The following is a 12,866-nucleotide window of genomic DNA, read 5'->3' as shown; positions in this document are numbered from 1 at the left end:
ACTTACCTCCTCTATTATCAGAACCTCCCCCGCTCGTATACAAGACTTCTCCCGAGCTGCACCACTTCTCTGGAATGCTCTACCCCGGACAATCAGATTAATTCCCAATTTCTACAGCTTCAAGCGCAAACTAAAGACGCATCTTTTCAGACAGGCCGATCACATGTCCTAATGTCAACCCTTCCGGAGTTAGAATCCCTAAAACAAACCCTCCTCTGTCCCCGCTCCCACATTACCCCACACGATAAGATGCCATTTCAGACTTAGCCAGATACTTTGTGCTAGGCCATCAGTATGTGATTGGAGGGGGTCTGACACCCAGGACCCCCCCACATCACCTGGCTGAAGAGGCCTCAGAGCTCATAGTGGCTGTGCTTGGTATTGCTCAGCTCCTTTCACTTGGATGGGACTGAGTTGCTCCTGTACCAGATCCCCATGACATCAACACCGCAGATTCTTCACGCCCCCACCAATGACCATCTTGGGATGCAGAGAACACCTCAAGACATAGGTTTTGTGTCGCCTCATCCTAAAAGCATTTGTACTATTCCTATGGACGGGGCTTTGTTTTTGCAGGACGAGCTGGACTTCCATGGCTGCCGTTCTAGGGCGCACACATCACTTTTTATATCATTTTAGGGGGTGGCGGGAGAAACAAAGACATCAATTCTGGTAACTCACCAAGCGGGCCATGTGAATGGCGCCAGACCGCTTTGGGGATCGGTCAGGTTGCCATACGTTCATGGACGCTCGCCATTGTTTGGTCATATCCATAAGGGAAACCTCCGTCTGTAAGGCTCTGGTATAATGTGATAAAGAGAAAGCAGAGATAACACAAAAATGTATGACCTATCACAAAAACAGCGCCCCCTATAGTCCCAGAGTGGGATTATTCTGTAACATGTCCGCCCGTGTATGGCCCTTTATGGAAGAAATGTGTCCCAATGAGAGTATATCAGGGTAATCTATACACTACAAGTCCCAGCAGTCCCGGAGTCAGCAGAGGCCGGCACAGACTGGCAGCCACAAACTGCGCGGAGGCTCTGCCAGTTTATAAAATGGCGTCTCTCCCTTCCCTCACCCCGTACAGGTAGAACGGAAGTGACGTAAGGCCGCTCACAGTTTCCTTGGGAACTCCGTCGCGTCCCGGAAGTGGCCGACAAAATCGCGTCTGGAAGCTGAAAAATCGACCAAAATCGTTTCTAGAATCCGAAACATGCCGACGGCATCGCCAGAGGGTGAGAGAGACCTAAGGCAAATGTGTGTGTGTGTGTATATTAAACCTTGTAGAACCACAAGTCCCAGCAGGTCGTGGCCATTACACTCCCCATCACTTCATGTGAGGTTAACCCCTCATTGACCAGGTCATTTTTGCCTCTCTTCTATAAAGTCTATATGCCCTATGTGTATATTCACACTGAGCAGATCCGCTGCAGTATTCCACATAGATTCTACATGGAGTCTGCACAGATTTTGATCCCTGCTGGCTCCACTAACCCCAAGTGCAACGGAGGCGGGCCCTCATGCTGGAGGCGGCACTTCACAGAGGGGGTTAAAGGTGTTGTCTGGGATTTATATATATACGACCCAGTCTCAGGATAGGACGTCCAAAGGCGTAGCCTAAAGCTCCTGGGCCCCAGAGCAAAATCTGTCAGTGGGCCCCCCAGGGTCAAGGGCTTGGGAGAGACTGCACCCCCTACAGGTCATCAGTCAGTCTGACATTACATTCATCTGTCACATGGTACAACAGCAGCTCAGCCCCATTCAAGAGAATGGAACTGAGCTGCGATACCAAGCACAGCCATCATACAATACGGCGCTGTGCTTGGGATTCAATGAAGAGATCACAGCCTTATCTGAACGCTACAGACTCCTTATCCTGGTGATCTGAGGGGGTCCTGGGTGTCAGACCCTGCCGATCACATATTGGTGACCTCTACCAAGGATAGGTAAGACAGATAGATAGATAGATAGATAGATAGATAGGAGATAGATAGATAGATAGATAGGAGATAGATAGATAGAGAGATAGATAGATAGATAGATAGATAGATAGATAGGAGATAGATAGATAGATAGATAGATAGAAGATAGATAGATAGATAGATAGATAGGAGATAGATAGGTAGGAGATAGATAGATAGATAGATAGATAGATAGGAGATAGATAGATAGGTAGGAGATAGATAGATAGATAGATAGATAGATAGATAGATAGGAGATAGATAGATAGATAGATAGATAGATGATAGATAGATAGATAGATAGGAGATAGATAGATAGATAGATGATAGATAGATAGATAGGAGATAGATAGAGAGATAGGAGATAGATAGATAGATAGATAGATAGATAGATAGATAGATAGGAGATAGATAGAGAGATAGGAGATAGATAGATAGATAGATAGATAGGAGATAGATAGATAGATAGGAGATAGATAGATAGATAGATAGATAGATAGATGATAGATAGATAGGAGATAGATAGATAGATAGATAGATAGATAGGAGATAGATAGGAGATAGATAGAAAGATAGGAGATAGATAGATAGATAGATAGATAGATAGATAGATAGATAGATAGATAGATAGATAGGAGATAGATAGATAGGAGATAGATAGATAGGAGATAGATAGATAGATAGATAGATAGATAGATAGATAGATAGGAGATAGATAGATAGGAGATAGATAGATATGGGATAGATAGATAGATAGATAGATAGAGAGATAGGAGATAGATAGATAGATAGATAGATAGATAGATAGAGTGTTGACCAAAAGTATTGGCCCCCTGCAGCTCTGTCAGATAATCCTCGGTGTCCCCAGATAATGATTACAATCACAAACTCTTTGGTAATATTTTCATTTATTTTGTTTGAAAAAACACAAAAGAGAATGAAAAAAAAGTCACATCATTGATCATTTTACACAAAACTCCAAAACTGGTCCGGACAGAAGTATTGGCGCCCTCAGCCTAATACTTGGCAGCACAACCTTTAGACACAATAACTGCGCACAACCGCTTCCGCTAACCAGCAATGAGTTTCTTACAAGGCTCTGCTGGAATCTTAGACCATTCTTCTTTGGCTCCTGCTCCAGGTCCCCCCTGAGATGTGAAGGGGGCCTTCTCCAAACTGCCACCAAGAGATCTCTCCCCCTCCCCCACAGGTGTTCTATGGGATTCAGGGCTGGACTCATTGCTGCCACTTTACAAGTCTCCAGGGCTTTCTCTCACCACCATTTTCTAGTGCTGACCTGAAGTGTGTTTTGGGTCATTGTCCTGCTGGAAGAGCCCTGACCTCTGAGGGAGACCCAGCTTTCTCACACTGGGCCCTACATGATGCTGCACAATGTGTTGGTCGTCTTCAGACTTCATAATGCCATGCACACGGTCAAGCAGTCCAGTGCCAGAGGCAGCAAAGCAACCCCAAACCATCAGGGACCTCCGCCATGTCTGACTGTAGGGGGCGTCTTCTTCTCTTTGAAGGCCTCTTTTTTCCTGTAATCTCTATGTTGAGGCCTTTTCCTACTTTTGTCTCCTCTGACCAGAGAACATTCTTCCAGAACGGTTTTGGCTTTCTCAGGTAAGTTTTGGCAAACACCAGCCTGGCTTATGTCTGTGGGTAAGAAGTGGGGTCTTCCTGGGTCTCCTACCATACAGTCCCTTCTCATTCAGACGCTGACACTGGATAGTACGGGGTGACACTGTTGTACCCTCGGACTGCAGGGCAGCTTGGACTTGTTTGGATGTTAGTCGAGGTTCTTTATCCGCCATCCGCACAATCTTGCGGTGAAATCTCTCGTCCATGTTTCTTTTCCGTCCACATCTAGGGAGGTTAGCCACAGGGCCATGGGCTTTACACTTCTTACTGACACTGCACACGGTAGACACAGGAACATTCAGGTCTTTGGAGATGGACTTGTAGCCTTGAGATTGCTCATGCTTCCTCACAATTTTGCTTCTCAAGTCCTCAGACAGTTCTTTGGTCTTCTTTCTTTTCTCCATGCTCAATGTGGTCACACAAGGACACAGGACAGAGGTGGAGTCAACTTTAATCCATTTCAACTGGCTGCAAGTGTGATTTAGTTATTGCCACCACCTGTTATGTGCCTCAGGTAAGTAACAGGTGCTGTTAATTACACAAATTAGAGAAACATCACATGATTTTTCAAACAGTGCCAATACTTTTGTCCACCCCCTTTATGTTTGCTGTGGAATTATATCCAATTTGGCTTTTTGACAATTCTTTTTGTGATTTTCCATTGAAGACAAATTAAATGAAGATAATAATACCAAAGAATTTGTGATTGCAATCATTTTCTGGAAGAACACGAGTATTATCTGACAGAATAGCAGGGGTGCCAATACTTTTGGCCAACACTGTAGCTCCCAAAATTCTCTTTTATGTTACATTTATCATAATAATAAGTCACCCCTGTGTGTCCTGTGACTGGATGTTACAGCCGCGTTGCCGCGTTGGAGAGGTGACATCAACATCTATGAGGCGGTGAGGTGTGGCCACGTGGAGGATCTGGCCGCCATTGTGAAGAACGGGACCAGTGTGAATGAGGTGGATCCAGTCTATAAGTTTACACCGCTGCACTGGGCGGCACACTCCGGCAGTCTGGAGGTAAATGGAAAATAGATGGAAAGTTCTAGAACTTGTTAAGGCTGGGGTTCTGTGTGCCTTGTACCCCTTATACATAGCTCGTCCTGTGAGCTGAGGGTTTGTTACAGTGTATCTAATCTGGACAATCCAGTGTATAAGCAGGTTACAATTTGCTCCCATTCTCCCCCTAGTGGCGCAGGCACTATTGGGGTAACTTTGTGAAAGGATGTGCCATATTTATGAGATAGCAAAGCCACAAATGACGCCACACTCCATGTTTGTGCTATGGCTGGAGGCTTTTCACACCTCTTTTGGTTGGGGGTGGCCGAAAGCTTTACCATTGTTTATGCCAGAAGTTCATCGTGGTTGTATAATGTAACCTAATATAATATATACCGTAATATAGTATATAGTGTAATACAGAAATTAAGGTAAAAATAAAAAAAATTTTTTCCTGATCTAACAATCAGTTTCTCTTCGTGATCGGTGTCACTTCCTGGGTGTCTATTATCTTGCAGTGTCTTCACTGGTTACTGTGGCACGGAGCGAACATCACCGATGTAACCACGAAAGGATGGACGGCAGCGCATTTGGCTGCTATAAAAGGCCAAGACGCCTGTATACAGGTATATAGCAAGTGTAATACAGTGGTGTCTCCAGGTGACAGTCCTACAGGAACTCTAATGGTCAGACTGCAGGTGATATTTGGGGTGGTAGATACAGAGGAGGCCCATCTATCCCCAACTATCTATCTATCTATCTATCTATCTATCTATCTATCTATCTATCTATCTATCTATCTATCCCCAACTATCTATCTATCTATCTATCTATCTATCTATCTATCTATCTATCTATCCCCAACTATCTATCTATCTATCTATCTATCTATCTATCTATCTATCTATCTCCTATCTACCTATCTATCTATCTATCTCCTATCTATCTATCTATCTATCTATCTATCTATCTATCTATCTATCTCTTATCTATCTATCTCCTATCTATCTATCTCCTATCTATCTATCTATCTATCTATCTATCTATCTATCTATACATCTCCTATCTATCTATCTATCTATCTATCTATCTATACATCTCCTATCTATCTATCTATCTATCTATCTATCTATCTATCTATCTCCTATCTATCTATCTATAGACCCTGCGCCTGCCTAGAGTGTGGCTGCATGTGTTTACAGCTGCTGAAACTAAACTGATCTTTCTCTATCCCGTCCTTTTTTGTTCACTTTTTTCTATTACTATAAGGAGTATTAGTATAAGAACTTACCATGGGCTGGAATTTGATGCAGAAACTCTTATAAAGAAATCCTTTTTGAGCCTTTTTGTCTGAAGCATGCCTCCACACAGACAAGGAAGACTGGTTTACACTAAGGAGACACTATTACACCTTAGAAGCATGCTGCAGGACAAGCTGGACAAGCTACAGGACAAGCATGCTCTTACCATCCCCCACGAACTAATAAGGAGACTTAGAAAACGCGGAAAACGAGCCGGCATACTGAGACGCGAAGGAAGAAAACGCAAAAAGCATGTGATCCCGTCCATCATTATGGGGAATGTGAGATCAATTGTGAATAAGATGGATGAACTGACAGCACTGACCAGACATCAACAGGAGTTTCGTGAGTGCAGTATGATGCTGTTTACAGAGACTTGGCTTACTGAAATCACTCCGGACATACTTGCCTCCGTGGAGGGCTTCAAACTTCTTCGGGCGGACAGAACACTGGAGAGTGGTAAGCGAATAGGCGGAGGAATTGCAATATTTGTCAATGAGAGATGGTGTAATCCAGGACATATTGTGGTTAAGAAACAATTGTGTGGAAAGGATATTGAACTGCTAGCCGTGGGCATGAGACCTTTTTACCTGCCAAGGGAACTATCACATGTTATTGTACTAGCTGCCTATGTCCCCCCCTCTGCTAAAGCTGACGCTGCCTGTGAAGTCCTCCATGCTGTTGTGAGTGAGCTGCAATCATCTCACCCCCATGCCCTGCTCCTAGTGTCTGGAGACTTCAACCATGTCTCAGCATCCACTCTACCAGGCTTCACACAGTATGTAACCTGCCATACAAGAGACAACAAGACGCTGGACTTGTTCTTTGCCAATGTAAGGGATGCATATAACTCATCTGCCCTACCACCCCTAGGCAGATCAGATCACAACCTGGTACATCTGCGACCCACATACATTCCACTGGTGCGCAGAGAACCGGTGGTTACCCGTACCGTGAAGATTTGGTCAGAGGGAAGTGTCGAGTCTCTAAGGGACTGCTTTGATATAACTTTATGGGAAGTGTTTCAAGACTCATTTCCAGAGGACATTGAGGGACTCACACATTGCATAACGGACTACATTAATTTCTGTGTGGACAGCACGGTACCAACTAGGAAGGTGAGGTGTTTCTCCAATAACAAACCATGGATTAACTCTGAGATTAAAACTCTCCTCAAGCAAAAAAAAGAGAATTTTTAGGTCTGGGGACAAAGATGGCCAGGGGGCGGTTCAGAAACAGCTGAGACAATTGATCAGAGAAGGGAAAGCCAACTACAGACGGAAGATGGAGCTACAGATGGGGGAGGGTAGAATCTCTGAGGTGTGGGACAGCCTTAAGGCAATTTCAGGACACAAGGAAAAGACAAGGCACCGAACAGTAGGGGACAGGAAGTGGCTTAACGAGCTTAATCTATTCTTCAATAGATTCGACTCCAAGCAAATGCTCCCTCCACCAGCATGTCAGCTAACCGCCCTCCCCTCACACACCAAGACCCAACCCCCACCGACCTGCGGTCAACTGCAATCTGACTATCTGATCCTGCAGGAGTCTCAGGTGTGTAAGGAAATGAAGAATATTAGAGCGAACAAAGCGGGGGGACCAGATGGTATAAGCGCAAGAGTTCTTAAAATGTGCAGTGACCAGCTGTGTGGTATTATAACGCACATGTACAATATGAGCCTGAAGCTGGGGGTGGTACCTCAACTGTGGAAAACATCTTGCGTGGTACCAGTCCCAAAGAAACCCAACCCGATGGGCTACAATGACTACCGACCTGTAGCACTGACATCACACCTAATGAAGGTCCTAGAGAGGCTGGTCCTGACACACCTACGCCCCCTAGTGAGCTCCGCTCTGGACCCCCTCCAGTTTGCCTACCGGCCAGGCATTGGGGTAGATGACGCCATCATCCACCTTCTTCATAGAGATCTCTCTCACCTGGAGAAACCCGGGAACACTGTGAGAATAATGTTCTTTGATTTCTCCAGTGCGTTCAACACCATTCAGCCAGGGCTATTAAGGGAGAAGCTGAACCTTGGTGGAGGGACCATCACCTGTCCAACTGGATCCTAGACTACCTGACAAACCGCCCTCAGTATGTGAGAGCCCAGGACTGTGTGTCCGACACTGTGATCTGTAGTACGGGGGCACCACAAGGTCCAGTTCTTGCCCCATTCCTCTTCACACTGTACACTGCTGACTTCAGGCACAACTCATCCAGCTGTTACTTACAGAAGTCCTCCGATGACTCTGCTATAGTCGGCCTTATCACTGATGGCGACGATAGGGAATACAGAGACTTAAACCGGGATTTTGTTGAATAGTGCCAGCAGAACCAGCTCAGGATTAATGCTGGGAAGACCAAGGAGATGGTGGTGGACTTTAGTAAACGGAGAGGTGCCCCGACCCCGGTGGAGATCCAAGGAACATGTATTGAGATAGTCAGGACCTGTAAGTACCTGGGCGTGCTCCTCAATAACAAACTAGACTGGGCTGATCACCTGGAGGCGCTGCACAGAAAGGGGCACAGCAGACTCTACCTGCTCAGGAAGCTGAGGGCCTTCGGAGTCCGGGGGACACTTCTTAGGGCCTTCTTCAACTCTGTGGTTGCCTCAGCCATCTTTTTCGGTGTGGCCTGCTGGGGAAGCAGTATATCAACCAGGGACAGAAATAGATTTGACAGGCTGATCAGGAGGGCCAGCTCTGTCCTGGGGAGCCCCTTGGACCCAGTACAGGTGGTGGGTGACAGAAGGATACTGTCTGTGGTGACCTCCATGCGGGGGAACAAATCCCACCCCATGTATGGGACCCTGATGGGACTTGGCAGCACTGTAAGTGACCGTCTGCTTCACCCCAAGTGTGAGAAGGAGCGCTATCGCAGGCCCTTCCTTCCAACCGCGACCAGGCTGTATAATCTACATCAGACCAAACGAAGAGCTCTCCGCACAGAGAACTAATGATTATGAGGTCTTCCTCTTTCTCTTCTGTTTTTCCTTAGCTGCCATGGACTCCTAGTATATCTTCTCTTCTCAGCTTATCTGTGTCTACGTCTGTAACATATTACTCTGTATTATCCTGTATCTGTATTACTATGCTGCTGTAACACGCTGAAATTTCCCCAAGGTGGGACTATTAAAGGATTATCTTATCTATCTATCTATACATCTCCTATCTATCTATCTATCTATCTATCTATCTATCTATCTATCTATCTTCTATCTATCTATCTATCTATCTATCTATCTATCTATCTATCTATCTCCTATCTATCTATCTATCTATCTCCTATCTATCTATCTATCTATCTATCTATCTATCTATCTATCTCCTATCTATCTATCTATCTATCTCCTATCTATCTATCTATCTATCTATCTATCTATCTATCTATCTCCTATCTATCTATCTATCTATCTATCTATCCCCATATGTCTGTCTTTCCTATCTAAACAAACGTAATGTTAAACTTCTAGCTGGGGATTTGATCCACACTTTCTTGCTCTCAATGACAGGCCTTGATTCTCAGTGAAGCAAACTTGTCAGCTAAGGATGACCGTCATTGTACTCCTGCACACCTGTCTGCTTCTCATGGACACTCATTCACCCTACAGACCATTCTGCGTAGTGGAGCGGTGAGCAGTCTGACATAGTGATTTTAACATGGTAGTGAATCTTTATAGTATATTGATGCATACTGATGTCAATATGTATGGTAATTACAGTTATATTTATTACAGGACACAAACAGCCCTGACATTAATGGCTGGACACCAGTTCATTACGCTGCGTTTCATGGCCGACTTGGCTGTTTACAGCTTCTTGTGCGATGGGGGGCTTCTGTAGAAGAAATAGATCACAATGGAAACACACCCGGTATCAATACTATATGATTCATAATTATAGTATAATACTGCTCCTATGTACAAGAATATAACTACTATAATACTGCTCCTATGTACAAGAATATAACTACTATAATACTACTCCTATGTACAAGAATATAACTACTATAATACTGCCCCTATGTACAAGAATATAACTACTATAATACTGCCTCCTATGTACAAGAATATAACTACTATAATACTGCTCCTATGTACAAGAATATAACTACTATAATACTACCTCCTATGTACAAGAATATAACTACTATAATACTACCTCCTATGTACAAGAATATAACTACTATAATACTACTCCTATGTACAAGAATATAACTACTATAATACTGCCCCTATGTACAAGAATATAACTACTATAATACTACTCCTATGTACAAGAATATAACTACCATAATACTGCTCCTATGTACAAGAATATAACTACTATAATACTACTCCTATGTACAAGAATATAACTACTATAATACTACCCCTATGTACAAGAATATAACTACTATAATACTGCTCCTATGTACAAGAATATAACTACTATAATACTACTCCTATATACAAGAATATAACTACTATAACACTGCACCAATGTACAAGAATATAACTACTATAATACTACCTCCTATGTACAAGAATATAACTACCATAATACTGCTCCTATATACAAGAATATAACTACTATAATACTACTATGTACAAGAATATAACTACTATAATACTACCTCCTATGTACAAGAATATAACTACTATAACACTGCACCAATGTACAAGAATATAACTACTATAATACTACCTCCTATGTACAAGAATATAACTACTATAACACTGCACCAATGTACAAGAATATAACTACTATAATACTACCTCCTATGTACAAGAATATAACTACTATAATACTACCTCCTATGTACAAGAATGTAACTACTATAATACTACTCCTATGTACAAGAATATAACTACTATAATACTACCTCCTATGTACAAGAATGTAACTACTATAATACTGCCCTCTATGTACAAGAATATAACTACTATAATACTACTCCTATGTACAAGAATATAACTACTATAATACTACCTCCTATGTACAAGAATATAACTACTATAATACTACTCCTATGTACAAGAATATAACTACTATAATACTACCTCCTATGTACAAGAATATAACTACTATAATACTGCTCCTATGTACAAGAATATAACTACTATAATACTGCTCCTATGTACAAGAATATAACTACTATAATACTGCTCCTATGTACAAGAATATAACTACTATAATACTGCTCCTATGTACAAGAATATAACTACTATAATACTACTCCTATGTACAAGAATATAACTACTATAATACTGCTCCTATGTACAAGAATATAACTACTATAATACTACTCCTATGTACAAGAATATAACTACTATAATACTACCTCCTATGTACAAGAATATAACTACTATAATACTACTCCTATGTACAAGAATATAACTACTATAATACCGCTCCTATGTACAAGAATATAACTACTATAATACTGCTCCTATGTACAAGAATATAACTACTATAATACTACCTCCTATGTACAAGAATATAACTACTATAATACTACCTCCTATGTACAAGAATGTAACTACTATAATACTGCCCTCTATGTACAAGAATATAACTACTATAATACTGCTCCTATGTACAAGAATATAACTAATATAATACTACTCCTATGTACAAGAATATAACTACTATAATACTGCCCCTATGTACAAGAATATAACTACTATAATACTGCTCCTATGTACAAGAATATAACTACTATAATACTGCTCCTATGTACAAGAATATAACTACTATAATACTGCTCCTATGTACAAGAATATAACTACTATAATACTACTCCTATGTACAAGAATATAACTACTATAATACTACTCCTATCTACAAGAATATAACTACTATAATACTGCTCCTATGTACAAGAATATAACTACTATAATACTACTCCTATGTACAAGAATATAACTACTATAATACTACTCCTATGTACAAGAATATAACTACTATAATACTGCTCCTATGTACAAGAATATAACTACTATAATACTACTCCTATGTACAAGAATATAACTACTATAATACTACCTCCTATGTACAAGAATATAACTACTATAATACTACTCCTATGTACAAGAATATAACTACTATAATACCGCTCCTATGTACAAGAATATAACTACTATAATACTGCTCCTATGTACAAGAATATAACTACTATAATACTACCTCCTATGTACAAGAATATAACTACTATAATACTGCCCTCTATGTACAAGAATATAACTACTATAATACTACTTCTATGTACAAGAATATAACTATAATACTGCTCCTATGTACAAGAATATAACTACTATAATACTACTCCTATGTACAAGAATATAACTACTATAATACTGCTCCTATGTACAAGAATATAACTACTATAATACTACTCCTATGTACAAGAATATAACTACTATAATACTACTCCTATGTACAAGAATATAACTACTATAATACTACCTCCTATGTACAAGAATATAACTACTATAATACTACCTCCTATGTACAAGAATATAACTACTATAATACTGCTCCTATGTACAAGAATATAACTACTATAATACTGCTCCTATGTACAAGAATATAACTACTATAATACTACCTCCTATGTACAAGAATATAACTACTATAATACTACTCCTATGTACAAGAATATAACTACTATAATACTACTCCTATGTACAAGAATATAACTACTATAATACTGCTCCTATGTACAAGAATATAACTACTATAATACTGCTCCTATGTACAAGAATATAACTACTATAATACTACTCCTATGTACAAGAATATAACTACTATAATACTACTCCTATGTACAAGAATATAACTACTATAATACTACTCCTATGTACAAGAATATAACTATAATACTGCCCCTATGTACAAGAATATAACTACTATAATACTGCCCCTATGTACAAGAATATAACTACTATAATACTACTCCTATGTACAA

General features: G+C 40.9%; 1 protein-coding gene across 1 annotated transcript in view; it reads left to right on the top strand.

Annotated features, from left to right (window-relative positions):
- The first annotated feature begins 1,158 nt into the window (after positions 1–1,158).
- Positions 1,159–12,866, top strand: part of ANKRD42 (ankyrin repeat domain 42) — a 31,166-nt gene continuing 19,458 nt past the window's right edge. The window contains exons 1-5 of the mRNA XM_075262994.1: positions 1,159–1,238; positions 4,471–4,637; positions 5,135–5,242; positions 9,430–9,549; positions 9,655–9,790. Of these exons, the coding sequence (XP_075119095.1) occupies positions 1,217–1,238; positions 4,471–4,637; positions 5,135–5,242; positions 9,430–9,549; positions 9,655–9,790 (553 nt within the window). The 5' untranslated portion in view covers positions 1,159–1,216. The remainder of the gene's footprint in view (positions 1,239–4,470; positions 4,638–5,134; positions 5,243–9,429; positions 9,550–9,654; positions 9,791–12,866) is intronic.

This window comes from Leptodactylus fuscus, chromosome 2 (genome assembly GCF_031893055.1).
Source record: "Leptodactylus fuscus isolate aLepFus1 chromosome 2, aLepFus1.hap2, whole genome shotgun sequence".
Lineage (NCBI taxonomy): Eukaryota > Metazoa > Chordata > Amphibia > Anura > Leptodactylidae > Leptodactylus > Leptodactylus fuscus.
This window is presented reverse-complemented; position numbering and strand designations above follow the sequence as displayed.